General features: G+C 42.0%; 1 protein-coding gene across 1 annotated transcript in view; it reads right to left on the bottom strand.

Annotated features, from left to right (window-relative positions):
• Positions 1-825: 825 nt before the first annotated feature.
• The window catches only part of LOC120530755 (putative methyltransferase DDB_G0268948), a 31,310-nt gene continuing 6,863 nt past the window's right edge, over positions 826-25,272 (bottom strand). Inside the window, exons 2-6 of the mRNA XM_039755314.1 lie at positions 22,437-22,597; positions 17,185-17,401; positions 15,331-15,431; positions 12,981-13,118; positions 826-1,245 (exon numbers count right to left, since the gene is read on the bottom strand). Of these exons, the coding sequence (XP_039611248.1) occupies positions 1,155-1,245; positions 12,981-13,118; positions 15,331-15,431; positions 17,185-17,401; positions 22,437-22,597 (708 nt within the window). The 3' untranslated portion in view covers positions 826-1,154. The remainder of the gene's footprint in view (positions 1,246-12,980; positions 13,119-15,330; positions 15,432-17,184; positions 17,402-22,436; positions 22,598-25,272) is intronic.

Here is a 25,272-nt window from a genome sequence, read left to right as displayed (position 1 = left end):
GAAAAACAAAAATGGGGGTTGGCGAGCGAAGCAAGTAAAGTAGTAAATACTAGTAAAGTAAAAATATGTAAAACAAATTAACCTTCTCTTTACCTTTGAAAAGAATCGTGGCAGGTGTGAAGGAGATGCGAGAGAGGAGGAGGAGGGTTACTGTGTAGGACGACTTTCACTCTAACTAACCGAATCCCTGCTATCTGTCGGCTCACTGGAATCTTTTTCTTTTTTTTGCGGCTTTTTAACAATGACACCTCGCCAATAACAGTTGCTTTTGCCTGAAGAATCACTACACTTGGAAACAAAATTAAAAAATTCTTTACGCACTCTAAGGTTTCTAAACTCTTTTGGGATCCCCCAACCAAATGGGACGACATGCAGAAGAGCGTCCCGAAGCAACCACAGGCTCCCAGTGCTGTAGCAGTTCGCGGTAAAAGCAAATCAGAAAAGATAGTGGTCGAGCTATAAGTGCCTGCCGTTGATGGGTGATACAAGGAATATTATAAATGCGCAGGGCACACACAGTATTACTAACCTGGCCATGACCCTGTCTGACTGCTGTGTCTGTGTATAGCAGAGTGGCAGATCCCGCTACAATAAATAACTGCGCTGCTCTTGTTTCAAGCTGAATAAAAGCTGGTTTTGCTAAAGTACTGAGACTCAGCCTCGTGTTTTGGGGTGCAATACAGTGACTCACACGTTACAACACACACACGTGGTCACCATGCTATAGTAAACAGTAGACGCTCATACCGATGTTGACTATATGAGTGAGGCACACACCGCAGTGAGATCACGTTGTGATCACGTGACGCTCGGCGAACAAAGCGTATATGTACTATTCATATTGCAAGACCTCGCTCGTTTATCAAGTTGAAATGTGTTAAAAATTTTAGCTCTTCTTGCAAAACACTCGCAATCCATGGTTTTACTGTATCTGTAAAGAAATCTCATAGTGAACCAGAGAGAACATGTGACTCCATATTGGCCATGAACAGCCCAGTGACTTGAACTGGAGTCCTGGAGCTATGAGGCAGCAGTACTAACTACTTTGCCACTGTACTAACCATAAAAAAAAAAATTGAAAATTACATTTGTAAGTTTCTACCATGGTGAGGTAGACTAGTGGCAGGTCTTCAGAAAATATACTTTAGTGTCTCTTATTCTGGCTTACGTGCCAGAATGCAGTAATACGTCATCAAAATTTCCAGTTCGGTGTCAGCAGAAGAAACGCCCATCTCCTCCAGAAACCTACAATTGAATAAAAAGTGAAAAGACAACGTTTACAATCTGTGTGCTTGAGCAACATCTGACGCATTAAACATGATGGCACGGTAGCTCTCAAGGTCAGGTGTCGGCCCCAGTTTCACAAACACTGAGATGTTTTTACTTGTAATTGATGCCACTGAATAATTAGCTAATCTTTATTTTTTCCTTTTCGTATTTTGCTTTTAGGGAAATGCAGTAGTGTGGGTTATGTTACAGTCAGGATGTTTTTTCCTGGCTAAGATCCCCATCCATCCATCCATCCATTATCCAACCTGCTATACCCTAACACAGGGTCACAGAGGTCTGCTGGAGCCAATCCCAGCCAGCACAGGGCTCAAGGCAGGAACAAATCCTGGGCAGGGCGCCAGCCCACCGCAGGGCACACACGCACACACCAAGCACACATTAGGGATAATTGAGGATCACTAATACACTTAACCTGCATGTCTTTGGACTGTGGGAGGAAACCGGAGCACCCAGAGGAAACCCACGCAGACATGGGGAGAACATGCAAACTCCACGCAGTGCTACCACTGCGCCACTGTGCCGCCTCCAGCTAAAATGTATTTTCCATTTTATCCATCCATCCATTATCCAACCCGCTATATCCTAACTACAGAGTCTGCTGGAGCCAATCCCAGCCAACACAGGGGGCAAGGCAGGAAACAAACCCCGGGCAGGACGCCAGCCCACCGCAGGGCACACCCACACACCCACACACACACCCACACACCAAGCACACTCTAGGGACAATCCACGTAGCCTGTATGTCTTTGGACTGTGGGAGGAAACCTGCGTACCCGGAGGGAACCCACACACGAGGAGAACATGCAAACTCCACGCAGGGCACTACCCACCGTGCTACCCATTTTCCATTTTGTTGTTTTTTTTGATTTATTATTTTCCAGGTTTTTGTGTTATATCTATAAGGTTTGTTAATTGTTTTATATTTGTGTCTTTTTCTGAAATTCCTTGTGCTTTGCTGGTGTAATCCCAAGAGGCAGGTCCACCCTGATGCCACAGCTGGCAGGGGCCACACTCCGATTTTATATTGAGGTGAAAGGGAAGATCCCAGCAGTGGTGTATTGAGTTTGATAGAGATATTATTGCAAGTATTGTTTCCCTTTGATTTGTCAGGTTATTTTTGTTTTGATATTCCACTTCTGTTCTTAGATTACTGATTTGTTGGATTTCGTATTGGGACTTGTTCACCTTAAATTCATTTGTAGACAAATCCTTTTTTACTCTTTTTCCATGTTTTTCAAATTTTGACCCTCTATACATTCTACTAAAGATTCATTGTTTGGACTTGTCTTATCAAGCCAGAGGTTTGACCGTTTGCTGTAACACAGATGTGTCAAAGGGTGTTGTCAGCTCCTGAACTGACCAGGAGAGGGCAACATAAGGCAAGAAATTGAAGACAAATGGTGAAAGCTTAGGGAAGAGCCAGAAAGATCAACCAAAACGAGAAGGAAAGTCAATGATGAAAAACAGTTTAAAAACCGAAAGTGATACCTAATGCTAGGCCTACTTTGAAAAGGAAACTAGCTAATACTAAATACAACCAACAAATAAACTAATAACGTAAAGAGATGAAAACAAAAATAAACTTTGTCAAAATAATTTATGTATAAAAACACATTCCTAATGAATTTTCTCTTAAAAATATGCACAATATCTCTACATATAAATGGCAAAGCCCCCACTGACTCCTCACTAATTTTTCCAATTTCCATATTGATGGGAAGCTGAAATTTTTTCCGTGCTCATTCCTTGCAGTATTCTTACAAAAGTTAGGAATGAATGGGTGTACCCCCTAAACTGTACACCTACCACGAGGTTGCTTCTCACATGGCCGACTGTACGTTGCATGCTCAAGAGTGAGCTCAGCAGACAGCTTGGTCATTATACAGCCTGAGGGCGGAACTGCAAACGTTGTTTACAAAGAGATCCTTACATCCTAAAAATGTCTATTTCTCATACACAACATTTACAATCCTAAATAAACTCTTCACAATCATCTGATTCACTCTCAATACTAAACTAAGCCTATGACAATTTCTTTGACAATCATGTGACGTTATTTTTAAAATGTTTCCTTTTCTTTTTCATACCTTCTTTAACACACTACTTCTCTGCTGCAAAACACGGCTATTTTGCTAGTCTCATAATATATGTACAAAGACATTTGAATTTGAAACATTTATTGTCTCAAAGGACAGTTTTGTATATTTTTTTAACATTTGGATGGTTTGTGCTTTTAAAGTCCTCTCCCCATTTTGAGACTAGTAGGCCACAGCCTGCCCATTGAGTTTGGAGTCTGGCTGCCTAGGGGGTTAAGGCTATATCTGTTGTGATGTAGCAGCACAAAATGGCCAAAATGGGAATCCTCAAAAATACAATCATCAAGCAGGCCTAAATCCTAATCAGCCTGCCCAGATAGGGTTGCCCTAGGGCAGCCAGAGCTCCTACTTTACTGGTTGGCCTTGGCCTGTACCCAGCCAAATGGGCTTTGCCTTCAAAAGTTCAAGAATATATAAACAATGTTCACAAGATGTATAATCATAGTATTTCACTCTACTTACCCTTTACCTATTTTCTTCAAGGGTAAGTATACTCGTCAAGTTCATTACCAGGTTGGTCTACTGTTGCACTTTAAGATTAACACACTCAAACACAAAGAATCTCAACAGTGCCCTTTGAATGACACACACACAGCTGGTTAAACTCTAGCACTTTAAACCACACAAGTGCCATAAGAATAACACAACTTGTCACTCTCTCAGCACATCAAGGGACTTACTTATTATCGGCACGAACAACATACGATGTTTTAATGATATCTCAGACCTAAATATTATTTTTGGTCTACAAGAATACATTTAAACATACAAAGGCTCAGCATTCTTGACTATCGGCCATTTATCAGCCAAGAATGCCTTACTTTACGTGCTGTTCCCTACTATTAGGTGGAGCGCTCACCCTCAGCCTTAATAAACCTCGCAGCGCAGAGGTAATGGCAAACATCTTGCAGATGTTGAAGGATGCCAGTCTTCTAAGGAAGTATAGTCGGCACTGTCCTCTCTTGCACAGAACATCAGTATTGGCAGTCCAGTCCAATTTATCATCCAGCTGCACTCCCAGGTATTTATAGGTCTGCACCCTCTGCACAGTCACCTCTGATGATCACGGGGTCCATGAGGGGCCTGGGCCTCCTAAAATCCACCACCAGCTCCTTGGTCTTGCTGGTGTTCAGGTGTAAGTGGTTTGAATCGCACCATTTAACAAAGTCCTTGATTAGGTTCCTATACTCCTCCTCCTGCCCACTCCTGATGCAGCCCACGATGGCAGTGTTGTCAGCGAACTTTTGCACGTGGCAGGACTCCGAGTTGTATTGGAAGTCCGATGTATGTTGGCTGAACAGGACCCGAGAAAGTCCAGTCTCCTGCGGTGCTCCTATGTTGCTGACCACAATGTCAGACCTGCAGTTCCCAAGATACACATACTGAGGTCTGTCTGTAAGATAGTCCACGATCCATGGCACCAGGTGTGAATCTACTCCTATCTCTGTCAACTTGTCCCTGAGGAGCAAAGGTTGGATGGTGCAGAAGGCACTAGAGAAGTCCAGAAACATAATTCTTAGTGCACCACTGCTTCTGTCCAAGTTGGAGAGGGATCGGTGTAGCATGTAGATGATGGCATCCTCTGCTCCTACCTTCTCCTGGTATGCGAACTGCAGAGGGTCGAGGGCGTGGTGGACCTGTGGCCTCAGGTAGTGAAGCAGCAGCCGCTCCATGGTCTTCATCAGATGTGACGTTAGAGCAACAGGCCAGATGTCATTCAACTCACTAGGACGTAATACCTTTGGGACAGGGGTGATGCAAGATGTTTTCCAAAGCCTCGGGACTCTCCCCTGTTCCAGGCTCAGGTTGAAGATGTGCTGTTGAGGACTCCCCAGCTCCAGTGCACAGGCCTTCAGCAGTCATGGTGATACTCCATCTGGACCTACTGCTTTGCTGGCATGAAGTCTACTCAGCTCTCTGCTTTCCTGGGCTGCTGTAATTGTGGGTGGGGGGGAAACTCTCTCCTATGCTGGTATGAGCAGAAGGATGGGTGGAGGATGCAGTACTCCGAGGTGAGAGTGGGTTAGGGTGGTCAAACCTGTTAAAGAAGTTGTTCATCTGGTTTGCTCTCTCCACGTCTCTCTCGATGGTCGCACCCCATTTCGAGCTGCAGCCAGTGATGATCTTCATCCCATCCCACACTTCCTTCATGCTGTTATTCTTCAACTTCTGCTCCAGCTTTCTCCTGTACTGCTCTTTCGCCGCCCTGAGCTGGACTTGGAGTTCCTTCTGCACGCACTTGAGCTCATGCTGATCACCGCCTTTAAAAGCCCTTTTCTTCTGGTTCAAAAGGCCCTTGATGTCACTTGTAACCCGTGGCTTGTTGTTAGCATAGCAGCGTACTGTTCTTACTGGAACTACAATGTCCATACAGAAGTTGATGTAATACCAGTGAAACAAAGGATAATAGAAAACAGGACTGACAGAAAAGTCTGGATATATACATATAGTCTTTAGGAAAGCTTACGAAAAAGTAAAGTTGACAAGGATGAATGTCGCAGGTGGGTAATGATCGAGCACTCGGAGTTGATCATGATGCTTTTCTGATGACCAGATAAAAATGGCCACATGTTAACGTCGCTCTGTTCTCTTCTGACGTCTTCGTCCCTTCTTCTTCCTCCTCAGGCGAGGCATATTTATTCTAAAATTCTACTGGGGGGTTTTGGAAGATGTGATTGTTAGATATTCTGATTGGCTGGCTTTCAAAATGATGAATGAATTCACTGTCCGTTTTCCCAAATAATAAAACTTTTGTATGTTCTCTGAGGTGTCGCTATGTCTTCCTTTCCCAGGCTGTAACATAATTAGATGTCCATCCTTTCTAAGGTTATAAAGTAATTGAGCCACCAGCATGTCTTCCTTTCATTGTTGGAACAGCTGTTTTAAAAGTGAGATATAACTGGGAAGAAGACATGCTTTGATTTGTCCTGAATGTAGTTAATCTGTTGTCTTGAACAAAATATAATGGAAATATAAAGCAAAATGTACAAATTTTGTACCCCACAACACAAGATATAGTCCAAGACCCACCAGAGGGAGGAAGACTGCAAACCTCTGGCTTGTAGATGAAAGGGCAAATAAAGAATCTTTGTAAAAAGTTGATTTATTCACAAAAATCAGACAATATAGCAAAATGCTGAAAAGAGGCAAAAGACGTTGCCAACAAGGAAATCTGAAAGCAAACAAGTCCAAATACAATCTTTAGACAGAAGCAAAAAGAGTAAAAAGAAAACAGAAAATTCAATGACAATAGCAACACATACAAATACACCAACATGCATTCAATGAATCACAAGAAACTTCACTTCCCTGCCTCCCTTTTATGGGGCTGAGGGTGGCTTTGCCTCTTGAAGGTCCATCCATAAAATACAAAGAACATAGGAGAACATCTGTTCACCCATAGAAACAATAATATATACATCAAATAAAGCTGACAGAATACATAATTGGACAAACATTAAGTAACAATATTAACATATACAACAGTAATAGAGTAAAGAATGAACAAAAAAGACATAAAAAAGGAGTTTAGACATAAGAAGTGGAAGAAACCTGAGCTAAAACCTAACATCTGAACAGGATGGTGAAGGTCCTGGCCAGTTTTGTGGTACTTTTAGGAGGCCCGGCACTCCTTTTCTCCATATTTGTGACACCTTTATAGACCAGTGTGAGATTTATAAAAAACTAGCTGAATTGCCCAGTGTTGCCGGGATGGAAAATGAAGTGTTTTTTTATTTTAATTGTTTGAGAAAAACATAATTAAAAAAACACAACTTTAAAAATAAAAATAAATTAAGCTCATTAATGTGCTTGTCTTGCGGTCTTATATGTATGTTATCATCCAGTTGACGCTTGGAACCTGCCAACTCGAAAGCAACAGGCGGGTGCAGTGGCGCTCAAACATAAAGAATGCTGGCAGTCCCCTCCAGTTCACCCTCTGGTGGTCGTTCCGAGTGTTAACTAGATGATAACTGCATAACAAGACCACAAGATCACCCGCCACCCTCCCCAGAAGGGGGTGGGTTAGGGTGGATTTCACCCTACAGTATTTTTAGTTGACCAATGAGAAACATTTGTTCCAAGTTTCATGAAAATCACTCACACATTCAGACATGATGCCGGAACATCATCATATATATATATATATAGTCAATGTATATATGTATGTTTCAGCATCATGTCCGAACGACTAGAGTGATTTTCATGAAACTTGGAATAAATGTTTCTCATTGGTCGATTGGCCCACCACAGCTCTCTCTCTCTCTCTCTCTCTCTCTCTCTCTCTATATATATATATATATAGTGAACGCTGGCCCGGACACACACAGACGGACATCATAAGTTCACCCAACACACTGTTTATTTACAATATTTACAAGTTTTGTTCACGTGCAACCCCAGTGCCTCTTGCACCGATTCCCTCAAAGTCCAGGGCTCACAGTCCTTGTGCCTTTCCTCTGGCCGCCTGCTGTCCTCTCTACAGCTCTGCCAACTACCTCCCGACATCCACCAATGACTGGAGGGAGGCGGCCCCTCTTATAGGAACCCGGATGGGCTCCAGCTGCTTCCCGGCAATTAGACTTGGTCACACCCCTGTGTGGCAGAAGTGCCGGCTGCGCACCAGGAAGCCGTCCGGGTGTCCCCAGTCGTCTTCCCCCCGGCACTTCCCCGGGATGATAAGGCACTGGGGCGCCGCCTGGCGATGGCCACGGGTCCCTACAGGGCTGGGCTTCCAAGCCCCCTACCCGAGGCCTCCTGCATAACCAGGACGGACGCCCCCTCTCAGTCTGGAGGAGGCACACGCCCTCCTCTGGTCCTCCAAGGCGTCCTGGCCGGGCTTCTGCCCCGGCCGAGGACCACACGGGATAAACTGGCATCGGGGCGCCGCCTGGCAGTGGCCACGGGTCCCTACAGTGCTGGGCTTCCAAGCCCTCTACCCGAGGCCCCCAACATAACCAGGACGGACGCCCCCTCGCGGTCTGGAGGAGTGACAAGCCCTCCTCTCGTCCTCCAAGGTGTCCTGGCCGGGCTCCACAATATATATATATATATATATATATATATATATATATATATATATATTCTCTCTCTCTCTCTATATATATATATATATATACATATATATATATATATATATATATATATCATCAAGTGTACCGTGGAAAATTATCAAATTTCACTTAATTGGTCCGATTTAATTAAGTGTCTGCATGGGTTTCCTCCGGGTACTCCTTTTTCATCCCACAGTCCAAAGATGTGCCGGTTAGGTGTACTGGCGATTCTAAATTGTCCCTAGTGTGTGCTCGGTGTGTGTACCCTGCGGTGGGCTGGCGCCCTGCCCAGGATTTGTTTCCTGCCTTGTGCCCTGTGTTGGCTGGGATTGGCTCCAGCGGTCCCCTGTGACCCTGTAGTTAGGATGTAGCGGGTTGGATAATGAACGGATATAGATAGAGGTTAGAAGCATGCGCTGATACAAAGATTAAGAAAACAACTGTATATGTTTAAGTTAGGGGTGTCAAACTCTATCACCGGAGGGCTACAATGGCTGCAGGTTTTCGAATTGAGTCACTTTCTCCATTATGAGCCAACTAGCTGTGTAAGCCCATGTTATAAAAAGCCCGGGCTCTTAGACACCATGGATTCTGACACTTCAATCAATCACATCGGTTGTGCGGTTAGCAGCTAAGTGAGGTTCTGTTTTCTCTGCGGTTTCATTTTGCTGATGTGCTCGCCTCCATTGTCTGTCAGCAACAAACGAGTTTCTCCCTGCTTGGAGGTCTTGTCAATCGCCTCGCTTGTGTATTAGCGGCTAAGCAAGATTCTTTTTTCTCGCCGGTTTCACTTTGGCGACAGAATGGCTTTCTTTGATCTTCACACGCTTACTTGGGGCCGTCTTGCTGGCTCTTTGAGCTTCATGCTGTAGCCTTGTGCTTCTGGGCCGGACAGACAGACAGACACCCAGACAGACAGACACACTTCCACGCGTAGATGTTTGTATATAAAATTTCTAATACTATTAGAACAAACCATGTTGCCTTGATTGTAACTGTTTAAGTGTTTCTTCAACTGGCAGCCAAGTAATAATGGGATGTAAAGCAAGCCAACAGATGAGCGGCCTAACTTAGATGGCTGTGTTTTGTCACACATCATCCCAGCTTGCATTTTCATCCTTGTGCATTCATTAATTGTGAGAAACCTTCAGTTTGTTACAAGCTGATTAGCACAGGTAAGAATTTCACTGGACTCTGTACATGTAACAATAGTAAACCCGTACATCTACGGTAGATGAAAAGATACAGGGGACTACAGTGTTTGGTTTGTGATAAATTTGCAAACCTTTCTTTCTGAAAACATGTTCTCACTTTTTTATAATGGATTATTGAATATAGACTGGGCGAGAATTTAAAATTGATCCATTTAAAATTAAATCTGCAACACAACGAAGTTTGCAGATAATGAAGCGGTCTGAATACTTTCTGAATCTACTGATAGATAGATAGATAGATAGATAGATAGATAGATAGATAGATAGATAGATAGATAGATAGATAGATAGATAGATAGATAGAGTCATATGAAAAAGTTTGGGAACCCCTCTGAGCCTACATAATAATTGACTCTCCTTTCAACAACAAAGATATCAGTGGTATGTCTTTCATTTCCTAGGAACATCTGAGTACTGCGGTGTTTTCCAAACAAAGATTTTTTTAGAGACGCAATATTTAGTTTTATGAAATTAAATCAAATGTGAAAAACTGGCTGTGCACAAATGTGGGTCCCCTTGTCATTTTGCTGATTTGAATGCCTGTCACCGCTCAATGCTGATTACTTGCAACACCACATTGGTTGAGCCTTGAACTTCATAGACAGGAGTGTCCAATCATGAGTGCTAAAAGGTATTTAAGGTGGTCAACTGCAAGTTGCTTCCATCCCTTTGACTCTCCTCTGAAGAGTGACAGACAGCATGAGATCCTCAAAGCAACTCTCAAAGGGTCTGAAAACAAAGATTGTTGAGTCTCCTGGTTTAGAGGAAGGCTACAAAAAGCCATCTCAGAGGTTTAAACTGTCAGTTTCAACTGCAAGGAATTGAGTGAGGAAATGGAAGGCCACAGGCACAGTTGCTGTTAAACTCAGCAGGTCTGGCAGGCCAAGAAAAATACAGGAGCGGCATATGAGCAGGATTGTGAGAATGGTGACAGACAACACACAGATCACCTCCAAAGACCTGCAAGAACATCTCGCTGCAGATGGTGTATCTGGACATCGTTCTACAATTCAGCACATCTGTATGGCAGGGTGATGAGAAAGAAGCCCTTTCTGCAGTCACGTCACAAACAGAGTCGCTTGTTGTATCAAATGCTCATGTAGACAAGTGAGATTCATTTGGGAACAAAGTGCTTTGGACTGATGAGACAAAAATGGAGTTATTTGGTCAGAACAAAAAGCACTTTGCATGGCGGAAGAAGAACACAGCAATCTAAGAAAAACACCTGCTACCTCCTGTCACATGTGGTGGAGGTTCCATCACGCTGTGGGGCTGTGTGGCCAGTTCAGGGACTGGGGCCCTTGTTAAAGTCGAGGGTCGGATGAATTCAACCCAATATCAACAAATTCTTCAGGATAATGTTGAAGTATCAGTCACAAAGTTGAAGTTACTTAAGCAGGGGTTGGATATTCCAACAGGACAAGGACCCAAAACACAGTTGGAAATCTACAAAGGCATTCATGCAGAGAGAGAAGTACAATGTTCTGGAATGGCCGTCACAGTCCCCTGACTTGAATATGATTGAAAATCTATGGGATGATTTGAAGCAGGCTGTCCATCAGATTGAACTGAACTGGAGAGATTTTGTATGAAGAATAGTCAGAAATACCAACATCCAGAATCCAGACGCTCATCACAGGCTATAGGAGGACAGCGTCGAGAGGCTCAAAGGAGCAAAAGGAGGCTCAACTAAGTATTGATGTCATATCTCTGTTGGGGTGCCCAAATGTATGCACCTGTCTAATTTTGTTATGATGCATATTGCATACCCATCCATCCAGTATCCAACCCACTATATCCTAACTACAGGGGTCAAGTGTCAATCCCAGCCAACAAGGCAGGAAACAAACCCTGGGCAGGGCACTTACCCACCAAGCACACACTGGGGACAATTTAGAATCGCCAATGCACCTAACCTGCACGTCTTTGGACTGTGGGAGGAAACCCACGCAGGCACAGGGAGAACATGCAAACTCCACACAGGGAGGACCCGGGAAGCGAACCCGGGTCTCCTAACTGCGAGGCAGCAGCACTACCCACTGCGCCACCATGCCACCCTGCATATTGCATGTTTTCTGTTAATCTAATAAACTTAATTTCACTGCTGAAATCCTACTGTGTCCATAAGGCATGTCAGATATTAAAAGGAAGTTGCTACTTTGAAAGCTCAGCCAATGAGAAACAAAAAGCCAAAGAATTAAGAGGGGTTCCCAAACTTTATAATAGATAGATAGATAGATAGATAGATAGATAGATAGATAGATAGATAGATAGATAGATAGAAAGGCACTATATAATAGATAGATAGATAGATAGATAGATAGATAGATAGATAGATAGATAGAAAGATAGATAGATAGATAGATAGATAGATAGATAGATAGATAGATAGATAGATAGATGTGAAAGCCAAGTACTAATGGGATGTAAAGCAAGCCAACAGATGAGCGGCCTAACTTAGATGGCTGTCTTTTGTAAATGTCTCTTGTATTGCTCCCTTCCCGGTCACACATCATCCCATCTTGCATTTTCATTCTTGTGCATGTAGATTCTAGTATAGTAAGTTTATGCACAATTATTCATGATGTTGGGATGTTATTTAAACTTAATTGCAGTCTGCACACACTTTATCCGAATGATGTTTAAATTTGCTGTACCTTTATAATCTTACTGCCAAATTCTCTTTAAACTACGCTGTGTGCGGTTCTAACATGCATACTAGAAAGTGGCTGAACCAACGGTTTGAACAAGAAGCAAGGCTTGCTAGGCCTCACTACACGTTAAGTGTCTTTGCTCATCTGGACAGAGTGGTCCCTAATTACACACCTTAAAATCCAATTAATTCTTCCCTGTCTCACCTCCTGCTACACTCTGCACTTTCCATCTCTCTTTCCCACGTTTGTTTTTTTGCCTATGAGTCTCGGTTTCTGATTTCAGATTAACTGTAGTACAGGGAGGGTGTGTGACCCTTTAAACACATCCCAAGAGTAATTTGATTTTCTGAGAAGCAACGTAGAACACGTAATAAGATGAATCAGGAGAAGAGTTTGATCTAAATTGCCTAACCCCTCTCAAAGATGTCATTGTCACTGCAGCCTTGTAAAACATTATGATCACTTTAAGGAGCCACACCTGCTTTCTCAATAAATGACCAACAGAAAAATGGAGTCTTTAGTGTACCGATTATGCTGTCACTCTGTCATGGAAGGTGGAGGTTAGGGGGGAGTCCCCAGAAAGCTAGTGCCAACTCCAGAGACAGAACTTCAGTAGCTAACCTGAAGTGCCTCAACTCCATGAATACACACACATTATTCTTTTAGCAACGTTACCTCTGATGCATTCTCTTTAAAGTGGCTTTGGCAGCCACAGGCTCTGCTCTTAGGAAGCACTGATACACAGAGAATGACTCTATAAGACCAACAGCGCCAGACACTGATATGGGCCTCTTGACTCGTAGGTTTTCAATCCTGTAACAGAGGAAGAAAAGTTTCATTAGGGTGATAAAGAACACCGATTTAAAATTCAACAATTCACTGGAACCCACAGCAGGAAGAAACACTAAAGAAAATACCAGGAGATTAAATTGTGCCAGTCTTCTCAAATTTGTTCTCTTTGATTCAGTAAATTCTTTAATCATGAGAGACCTGCAGTGTGTTACAAGCTGATCAGCACGGGTAAGAATTTCACTGGACTCTGTACATGTAACAATAGTAAACCCGTACATCTACGGTAGATGAAAAGATACAGGGGACTACAGTGTTTGGTTTGTGATAAATTTGCAAACTATTCTTTCTGAAAACATGTTCTCACTTTTTTATAATGGATTATTGAATATAGACTAATGGGCGAGAATTTAAAATTAATTCATTTAAAATTAAATCTGCAATACAATGAAATATGTAGATAATGAAGCGGTCTAAATACTTTCTGAATCTACTGATAGGCAGATAGACAGATAGATAGATAGATAGATAGATAGATAGATAGATAGATAGATAGATAGATAGATAGATAGATAGATAGATATGAAAGGCACTATATAATAGATAGATAGATAGAAAGGCACTATATAATAGATAGATAGATAGATAGATAGATAGATAGATAGATAGATAGATAGAAAGGCACTATATAATAGATAGATAGATAGATAGATATGAAAGGCACTATATAATAGATAGATAAATAGATAGATAGATAGATAGATAGATAGATAGATAGATAGATAGATAGATAGATAGATAGATAGATAGATAGATAGAAAGGCACTATATGATAGATAGATAGATAGATAGATATGAAAGGCACTATATAATAGATAGATAGGAAATGCACTATATAATAGATAGACAGATAGATAGATAGATAGATAGATAGATAGATAGATATGAAAGTCACTATATAATAGATAGATAGGAAATGCACTATATAATAGATAGACAGATAGATAGATAGATAGATAGATAGATAGATAGATAGATAGAAAGGCACTATATGATAGATAGATAGATAGATAGATAGATAGATAGATAGATAGATAGATAGATAGATAGATAGATAGATAGAAAGGCACTATATGATAGATAGATAGATAGATAGATAGATAGATAGATAGATAGATAGATAGATAGATAGATAGAAAGGCACTATATAATAGATAGATAGATAGATAGATATGAAAGGCACTATATAATAGATAGATAGGAAAGGCACTATATAATGATAGATAGATAGATAGATAGATAGATAGATAGATAGATAGATATGAAAGGTGCTATATAATAGATAGATAGATAGATAGATAGATAGATAGATAGATAGATATGAAAGGTGCTATATAATAGATAGATAGATAGATAGATAGATAGATAGATAGATAGATAGATAGATAGATAGATAGATAGATAGATAGATAGATAGAGAGTATATTTTTTGTCCTAAGAAGGAAATTTACCATTTTCCAGAATATAATATTATAGGGGTTGCGCTAAGTCTGTTGACCCTTCCGTATTTCTTGATGGCAGCTATCCTGGATAGGAAGTTAAGGCAGTGGTTCTCAACCTGTGGGGTGGGCCCCGCTAAGGGGGTGCGAAGTAACAAAAAGGGGGACACGAAGATGTGAGAAAAAGAAAACAAGAATCAAAAATAGGAAAAATTCATCTATTAAAACCAAAACAAATTAACTTAAACTACATTCTGATACTAGAAAAATAAATATAGAGTTAGATACATGTCAATAACACTTAAGTAGGTATAATAAAATATGCATCTATGATATATCTTTAGTTAAAAAAGAACAAATTGGCATTAGTGGGTTCCTTTCAAAAAAATGTTAGTGGGACGCGATTAAAACTGTTATGAACACTCGGGTTGCAAATACTTAAAGGTTGAGAAACGCTGAGTTAAGGGAATGAAAGGACAACTCTGGGCTCTGTATTTCCCTGCCCTTTCTTAGAGCCAGGACACTCCTATGGCTGTTCCAGTCTGGACTAGTGCAGTGCTATAGACCAAGCAGGTAGCCTTGTCAGAGGACCATGGCCCACTATGGACAAGTCAAATGTGAATGCCCATTGTTTTAGAATAGGATGTCCAACAAGCTCATATACTGTAGTGTATATTTTGGTTTTAAATTGAAGCCAAGAAAACTTCACGTGCATAACCTCAGGACCTAAACCATACCTTTCCTTCTCTGGATAGTCGATGGCCTCAAACAACTCTTGCAACATAGAATCGTTCACAAATAGCAGTTTGCTTCTGTAAGGCAGCATGTGCTCAAACTCCTGCATGAAAAGACACAAACAGCTCACAGGATTAAAGACATAAAGCAGGCTCATACTATACTTCATTTTAATGTTCGCTTAGGTCTTTTCTGAACATTATGTACATTAAATAAATCCATTCATCCATTAATCGTGCCTCACAGGTGGGTTTGAATCCCACACCTTTGACTCCAATAGCTCACTTAATTAGGCTGGAAGTCCAATTAAAAACAGACGTTGGTGGGAACAAAAACCTGCAGCCAGAGGGGGTCCCCAGAACCGAGTTTGGGAACTGCTGCTCTCTAATGCTCTTCTTATCATCTGCACCTGAATCAAATTTCTGGTATCTGAGGTAGTGAGAAATGGAGGGGTGGACTTATTTTGACCACATGCAACATTTGTTTAAATGAGTAAGTGGGCTACAAATTGTAAATGTGGTATGATGTGGGTTCTATTATGTCACCTTTGCCTAAAGATACTCTTTAAACGAAGATCACATTTTGATATGTCCACAAATGTTAAAAATCGGGAGTGGTCTCCCTTAAACTTTCTCGTATACCGTACATACTCGCGTTTAAGTTCTCTTGCGGATAAGTCGGGACTTGATTTTACCGTATAATTTCTGGTATTTTGTAATGTCGGTTGTATAAGTCGAATGTGGTAAACTCACACTATTGGTACAAGAGATTACGATATGCTAATGTCCACCTGACAACCATGGAGCACTCGGCCCTTTTTTACTCTCCGTTGTGCCTACGTGACCACACGGTGATACCCAAACTATTCCGAAGTGACGTTTGCATTGTTTTGTGTTTTTTGTATCTCACACCTTCATACAGATTTATCGTAAGAGCATCCCTTATCTACGATGGAGAGTTTGATCAGAAGAAAATATGAAGCTGGTTTGAAATTAAAAGTCATTGAAGTGGCGAAAGAAATTGGTAACTGCGCTGCTGCAACAAAATTCGATGCGTCTGAGAAACTGGTGTGAGATTGGAGGAGCCAAGAAGATGTAAAAAAAAGCTAAGGGTCGCATTTTTGAACAGGCATATAAGTCGGGGACTGATTTTATGATCGATTTTTAGAATTTCAAGACCCAACTTATACGTGAGAATATACGATACTCAGATATGGGGATGGATATTTGAGGAGTAAACCTCAAGACAAGGATTATATTTTTATATTACGTTCATTAAAGAACCATCAGCAGTAAATCAAATCAAATTAATAATATATTGAATAATCATTATACAAGTAAAGTTGAATAAATCGGACTCTGCAGCTGCATGAATTAAAAAAAAAAATGGAGTATGTGTTCAAATAACGTAGCACTTCCAGTTAGCGGAAATAGCCCAAATAGAAATCTCTGTTTTATACCTCATACTTGTATGTAACATTTGGTTGGCCAAAGTGAAAGCGTACTCAAGTTATCGTGTTTACACACACACACACACACACACACACACACAGACAGACAGACAGACAATTACAAAAATGGTATTTTCGGACTCAGGGAGGTCTAAAACATCGAGGTTCATCAAAATCTCGAAATGGAATTTTTGGAGTATTCCAATACTTTCCCTGTACTTCGTAAACGAAAAAGTCAGGGAGGTCTAAAACGTCGAGATTCATCAAAATATCGACATCAGATTTTTAGATGATTACAATATTTTCCCTATATTTCGTATATAAGAAAGTGAAAAAGAAAAAAATCACGTTTCATTGGGTGTTCTTACTTTTCGTCACGTCTGTGAGTGTTTATAAACTGCCTCACCTCTTCATAAATGTCTGTTAAACGTCCAGGGTTTACGCCAGGAAAGGAAAATTCAATCCCCGTGGTGAACCCAAACAGGGCTACGCACCCCCCGGGCTTCAGGACCCTGTTGACTTCCTTCAGAAACCTTTCTTTGTCAAACCAGTGGGCAGCATGAGCGGCTGTGATCAAATCCACAGAGCCATCATCAGCAGGAAGGTCTTCTGCATGACATTTTCTGTAAAAAAACAAAAAATGTGACAAGACAAATGACAAAAGAATATTTGTTATCAGTCTCAGGTACAGTAAATGGCATTTCCTGGCACTTCTTCATTCCGAGTCCATACCAGCCTAAATTTTGGTGGTTGTTTGGCACAGATAGCTGATTGAAGGAACTGTGGGCTTAGATTTTCCAGTGGCATTTCATCCACTATAGATGCCACCCATAATAATTAGAATCGTAAAGTTACTTGGAATTGAATACTTACTTTTTAAATAAAATAAATACTGTATATACTCGCGTATAAGTCCGGTCTTGAAACCCGAAAAATCAGTCATAAAATCAGACCCTGACTTATCCGCCCGTTCAAAAGTGCGACCCTTAATTTTTTTTTACATCTTCTTGCCTCCTCCAATCTCACACCAGTTTTGTTTCAGCAGCGCAGTTACCAATCTCTTTTGCCACTTCAACGACTTTTCATTTTAAAACCATATTTTCTTCTGATCGAACGCTCCATCGTAGATAAGGGATGTTCTTACGATAAAGGTGTCTGAGGGTGTGAGATACAAAAAGCACAAATCAGTGCAAACGTCACTTCGGAATAGTTCGGGTATTACCGTGTGGTTACGTAGGCACAATACATAGAAATAAAAGGCTGTGTGCCCCGTGGCTACTCTCTCAGGTCAGTGTTAGCATATCGTAATCACTTAGACCAATAGAGTAAAAATCAAGTCCTGGCTTATCCGCGGGAGAACTTAAACGCGAGTATATACGGTACATTCTGATTTTTTAAATTGGTTGTCAGAAATTCTTTTTTCTTTGTGCTGAGTTGTCTGTCAGTGCTGTGGGGCATCCAAAGGGAGTTGCGCCTGTGCCTCCTGCTTCAACTTAATGCCTTTTTCATTAGCCATTCGGCAGTGCAGAGAAATACTGTTATGAACTAGTGCGGGGGTCTCCAACACGTCGCTCGTGAGCTACCAGTAGCTCGCCAAAGGGTCAATAAATCCTACATAAATTTGAAAACTTGATTAGTCAAATTAGGGGTGGGCGATCTTTCCAAACAATCATATCACGATCCTTTTAACACAAAATCACGATCCACAATCTGAACTGCAATCTCTCTTTTCAATGTGGCATTCACTTCAGAGACAATTCAGACTCAGACTCATCAAGACCTAAGTAACATTTTATTCTAAATATCAAACACAGTTGAATTCAATTATTCTCTTACTCGCTAGCTAAGCGGAGTTTACATAGCGAAATGAGAGAAGTCTTAAAATCAACCAGAATGTTCAAGCAAATTATAGAAAAAAATTATCTAAATCCGTTAAGTTGTTCTCTCGTGAAAAGTGGACAGATACAGACAGAGAGACATTGTGATGATGCGGGTGCGCTCCACGTTCCCATCCGTATTTATGGGAGCCCTTGAACCGAACACCGTCGGTAATGTCACCGAGATGAGCTGACAAATGAGGACAAATCTCACACGTAGCCGGGGGATATTTCCAAAAGTGCAAAAGTGCTTTTATTAAAACAATAATCTCAGTGTTCAAACAAAAAGTGCAGTGTGTCTTGTTTCAATAAATAAATCCATTAAAGCAAATGTCCAGTAGGGATAAAAACCATCAATAAATAAGTCTATTAAAATATGAGGTTAAAATGTACAGAAGTTAAAAAGCAGTCTCTCTCTCTCTCTCTCGTTATTCTCCGACCCACCTCCGTCACTCTTTCTCCCCGGCTCACCCATTGCTCCATCAGCTGGCGGTTGACCCCAACAGCTATGAGCTCCTTTCAGCCGCCTCCGCCTGGGCCTCCTTATGGATGTCACTGCCAGACCGTTCGAGGTCTGCTCTCCTCCCTTCATCCTTCGTGCACCCGTAGTTGTTCCTCAGTTCTCTTGGGAGGACACCTACCCTGCTCACCCCACTCACTCGAACAATCAGTGGGGCAAATTAGCCCCCAGAGCGCATCAGCCTAACGCTCCTTCACAAGGCCCCAGCTCACTCTGTCTCTTTCTATAGGTGGCCAGATCATCCTGCTAGGACTGCTCTTCCCCTCACCCTCCTTCTCCCCCTCCTTCTTCTCCTTCTCCGTCACCTTCTTCTCCTTCTCCTTCTCCTTCTCCTTCTCCTTCTTCTTCTTCTCCTCCTCCTTCTCCTACCCCTCCCTCCTTCTTCTCCTTCTCCTCCTTCTCCTTCTTCTTCTTCTTCTCCTCCTCCTTCTCCTCCCTCTTCTTCTCCTTCTCCTTCTCCTACTCTTTCTCCTTCTCCTTCTCCTTCTCATTCTTCTTCTCCTTCTTTTTCTTCTTCTCGATCTTTCTAGTCATCCCTTTTCTCTGGGTTCGACCCACATATATACACCCCCATGTGCCTCCATGGGCGCAGTGCCTTAATCATACACTGCAGGAAGCCAATGAGGCAATCGAGAATGACTGCACCCACACGTGCAGGTGTGACTCACTCCAACCACCTCATTAACTCCCTGCAGTCATGCAATCGCGCCCATGGAGAACGGCGGATCCGGATTTAAAACATAGCCTTTTTTTATTGGAAGCCGCGGACCAGCTATACGGACCAGCTATACCACAGACATTGGATTTTATATATTTTCCATCCATTCATTATCCATCCTGCTATATTCTAACTACAGAGTCACGGGGGTCTGCTGGAGCCTTTCCTACCAACACGGGAAGCAAGGCAGGAAACAAACCCCGGGCAGGGCGCCAGCCCACCGCAGGACACACACACACACACCAAGCACACCAAGCACACACATGGGACAATTTAGAATCGCCAATGCACCAAACCTGCATGTCTTTGGACTGTGGGAGGAAACTGGAGTACCTGGAGGAAAGCCACGCAGACACGGGGAGAACATGCAAACTCCATGCAGGGAGGAACCGGGAAGCAAACCTGGGTCTCCTAACTGTGAGGCAGCAGCACTACATATTATATTTTATATATTATATTTTTATATTAGATTTTATATATTATATATTAGTAAATCTTCAAAATAATGTGCAGTTAAAGTCTCAACAGCATTTCTGGAGTTTAGTAGAGCCTGATAACTATAAGAATCTTCACCAAGCAGCTCTGAGAATGTCTGCTTTGTTTGGGTCTCCATACCTCTGAGAGTCTGTGACGTGAATGTCATGAAATGAAAGTTCAGAACAAGACTGAGAGACAAACATTGAAATGACTCCATAAGAGTGAACCTAAGGGGGCTCCACTCCACCAGACACCTCAGTGCCAGTCATCTGACGAACTAAAAAACACAACACACAGGTGACTGGACATGTGAATAAAGTGACACAGTGACATGTGACAAAATGACAAATGAAGAAGTCATATCTGTGGATTTGGAATTGCATTGTTTTGTTTTAATTCAGTAGAGTGAGATCCACTAGAAAATGCATACAGACACACAACATGCACTTGCAGGTGAACTAAATATTTTTTGTGATGTTTTAATGCAAAATGTGAGTTGTGGACACCAACATTTTGTAAATGTTCAGGCAAAACAAGCGTATTCAGTTTGTATGGGTTGAAATAAGCTATGAGAAGAAACGTTAGACAACACGAGGAGCTCTCGGCCATTTTCATTTTGTAAAAGTAGCTCTCAGGGGAAAAAAGGTTGAAGACCCCTGAACTAGAGAGTTCTGAGGCAAGAAAGTCCCCCAAAAAATCCTAAAAATGCCCACTAGAGGGGCAAACTGTCAAACCTCAGCTAGTCACAAAAAGGGCAAGCAAAGAGTTTCGATAAATAAGATTTACTTCCTGAAAATGCTCTGTAGTCATCCAAAGAGCATTAAAGGAGTTGACTGAAGAAATCAAACAAACACAAAACAAAGAACGGCCATAAAAAACCAAAGAAAAATGGGTCAAAGGTCCAATAATCACAAAGCACAAATGTGTCACAAAACCAACACAGCTCACCACGCCAGCACATCCAATGAACTGTGGGTCCTGTGGGCTTTCGACAGTCTTCACAGGGCTGAGGACAGTTGTTTGAGGGTGGTGGTGATGAGCAGGTGGCCTCTCCTCTTGGGGGGACCACACACAAAACACAAGGTGCATAACAAAAGGCGCTTGGGCATAAAGCAACTAAATGAACAGCAATGTTAACAGAAAAAAATGAACAAAACAGACATAAAAGGGACATCTGAACTCCAGCTGGGGAGGGTCAACCCAGGCTGAAACCTAACTAGTATTGGGGGGTTGAGAATGCCCTTCTCCAATCGAGTGCCAGTTTATTTGAGGACATTCTGTCAATATGAGGACAAGTCTACTATTGTGCTGAACCTGTGCCGGAGTTTACAGAGAGGACTTCAATTCCCAGCAGCCAGCAGGAGTGTGCAGGGGTTGATGGGATGAAGACCTTGACACACAGTTAGGTTCGTTTGAGTTCAGTTCTGTAGTGTAGGTGCCAGATTGGGTGGTTTCAAATGCAGTTGGGCTATTTTTGTTGTGCCTGGAAAAAGTTGGCTTGGGGTGTGACTCTTCACTTTGAGCTGTTTGTCTTGAAGTTGTGTCGAGTTGCATTTCCACACCCCTTCAGCCCATGAAGCCTCCTGTTTTCCTTTCCAACATATGACAGTGAAATGTCACACAACATTAAAGTTTAAAACCTGTCAGTTTCACGCACAGTTACAGTTCATTTAACTAATCACCTTGTAGTCATAACTACTGCTACCCAATGATCAATAAAATCGGGCAATGCAGTGGGCATCAACCAATCGTGGCTGAAACAGCAACACTCCTACCTTCTATAGCATGAGCGTTTCATAACAGGGTTATGAGATTTTCGGGGGCAATGGAGGGGGGCATCATTTTCAGCTTTGCCCAGGGTAGTAAAAACCATCGAGCCAACCTGCTGCAGACCAATACATACCTACAACAAGCCCTGGGAAATGCCCCAGTGACAGCTGAATTGCATTATGGGGAAAAAAATGTCTTTTCAGCCCTGTTAAGACTGTGGTCACAGCGACCCTCAGATGTGTGCAATTAGAAAATGAATGGGTAAAGACGCCATGCCCCAGGCATGTCGCACTTACATGTACTTGACGTTACTCAAGTTGGTTTCTTTCCTGGCTTCGTCTAGCTGGGCCTCACTGATGTCCACCCCAATTATCTTCTCAAAGTGTGGCGCTAGAGATCTGCTCACCTGCCCCGTCCCACAGCCGATATCCACAGCCAGAGCATGCAGAGTTTTCTTCTGCATATCAAAAAAAAAAGTCAGAATTAGCATAAGCCCCCCCTAATTTGGGGCATTCATCTGAAATGTAACGATTTATTTCATGAGGTACAAGTACATAATAAAAAAATATGTCTGAAATATTAAAATGTCGGCTTCAGTCGAAATGTTTAAAGTTTGGAAATTCTCGATTATAATAGAAATGTGTCATTTGTCACCCTGTGACAGACATCGACAGAGGGCTAGGAAAGGATCAAAAGTCACCAAATCATCCTGACCTTGAAATGTTCTAAAACAGGGGGTCCCCAACTCCAGTCCTGGAGGGTCTCAGTGGCTGCAGGGTTTCATTCTAACCCTTTTCTTAATTAGTGACCTGTTTTTGCTGCTAATTAACTCATTTTCCATTCATTTGAATTGAGTTGCTTTTGAAGACTCAGACCCCTTCATTGTTTCTTTTTCTTTAATTAGCAGCCAAACAATAATGAGATACAAAATGAGCCAAAATACGAGCAGCAAACTGTGACCATCACACAATACCTGAAAATAAAGAAAGGTGAGGGTCTCGGGAATGATGATCTGCTCAGGTCTCCAGTGCTCTTAGAAAAGAGAAAATCCACAATTTCAGAAATGTCTGTTATGGCACAATGAGAGCAGCAACAAGCCATGGAATTAAGGAACGAGTTTAATTAACGACAAGCCTCATTAAAAAACTGGTTAGAGTTTGAGGCCCTGACTTAGCTGGTCTTCTGTTGGCTCACTCACTTCACATTTCATTTCTGTTTGGGTGCCATTTAAGGAAAGAAATGAAACAATTCAGAGGAACGATGAAGAAATTCAGGGGAGCAAATCTTAAAAAATAAGTTGATTAAAATGAAAGGAAAAGGAGTTAATTAGCAGCAAAACAGGTCACTAATTAAGAAAAGGGTTAGAATGAAGACCTGCAGCCCACTGAGACCCTCCAGGACTGGAGTTGGGGACCCCTGCTCTAAAATGACGCCCCACGAGCTCATGCTTGAAATTTGTCATTTTTAACCTTCTGGAAGTGGCTCTTAGAGGACGACGAACGACCGGTAAAGAATATCAACAATATGATCATATTTGTGATCAGCGACCTCCAAATAATAGCTTAAAATGACACTCTACGTGCCGAGATTAGCGGTCGACATTTTTTAAAGTGTTGTGAAAAGGAGTCACTTTGACCCCTCGTATCCTATTAGGGGGTGAACCCCTGGGGTTGGTTGATGTGTCCTTCTGATCGCTGGAGACACCTGCTGGTTTATTCTTCATTATAAGGCCTAAAAAATTACCTTTTTTTTCATGTCCAGAGGGTCCAAAACAGAGTTGAACCCCAAAAAGCTCAGCGTCTTGCATATCAAGATATCAGGACGAGCCCACCGGTATGTCATATGGAAGTGGAATGGAAGCAATTCTTATGAATACAGAAAAACCTGACTTGTCTTTTATCCATCCATCCATATCCTAACTACCAGGTCACGGGGGTATGCTAGAGCCAATCACAGCCAACAGAGGGCACAAGGCAGGAAACAAACCCCGGGCAGGGCGCCAGCCCACACACACACACACACACTTGGGACAATTTAGGATCGCCACTGCACCTAACCTGCATGTCTTTGGACTGTGGGAGGAAACCCACGTAGACACGGGGAGAACATGCAAACTCCACACAGGGAGGACCCAGGAAGCGAACCCAGGTCTCCTAACTGCGAGGCAGCAGCACAAATGAGGCACCGTGCCACCCACTTGTCTTTTATTTTACATTTTTTTCTTAATGATTTATACTGTTTATTGATTTATAACGATTAATGATTTATTCTCTAAAAATTTTCAGAACACCATTTGGCAGGTTTTGAAGGCCACAGAGTTTCATGCTTCAATGTGTTTTTAACAATGTTAAAAATGAACTGCACTCACCGATCTGGTGGAAAAAGGTCCACTGATTGTCCAGTAAAAATGATGGATGGACTGGCATTCCAGTGGGGTTAAATAGAAAATAGGTTAAAATAGGTTCTAGTGCAGAGACTTGATCTGAAGCCTGGTGTCGTTACAAAGTTTTGGTGGTTGTAAGGTTCGTAGTAATGTAATTGGTGCGCCGACCTTCAAAAGTCGAGTATGCGGAGGCCTGCCCGGAGGATTAAGAGTATGAAGAAACGAAATGAAAAGGCAGGAGTCACCAGCAGGAAGACGTGAGGAAGGCGAACAATAGCAGGCTTGAAGCGGTGGAGTAAAGAAGAAGGGAGCAGTGAACACGACGAACAGCCGAGGAAAAGAAGGAGGCGAGTGAGGAGGCACATCAGCGCAGGATGTCGTTAATGTATAGAGGCAGGGAGCCAACCACGTGGTAGGTGCGCGGAAAAAGGAAGGGGGACCGGGGGCGGCCCTGGTGCGTCTCTGCTATGAAATAAATTGTCTGTTAACGGCAATAAGGAATGAAACCGCCAAAAGGAGAGGTCAGTTCCAAAAGTTCCTTATGGCATAATGGTGAGAACCGCCAAAAAGAAGACGTTATTTTCGAAACTTCGTTAAGGGGAACGGCACAAAATGAAACATGATACTAAATGTTTGTAAGTACAGTGTAAAGGATGTTCATGGGAAATTTGGTCTTCCTAAATATATTGGAAGTCACAGAAATAGTGAGGTAGGGTTTCCCCTATTTCTATACTGCATACAGTTTATAG

This window comes from Polypterus senegalus, chromosome 6 (genome assembly GCF_016835505.1).
Source record: "Polypterus senegalus isolate Bchr_013 chromosome 6, ASM1683550v1, whole genome shotgun sequence".
Classification (NCBI taxonomy): domain Eukaryota; kingdom Metazoa; phylum Chordata; class Cladistia; order Polypteriformes; family Polypteridae; genus Polypterus; species Polypterus senegalus.
This window is presented reverse-complemented; position numbering and strand designations above follow the sequence as displayed.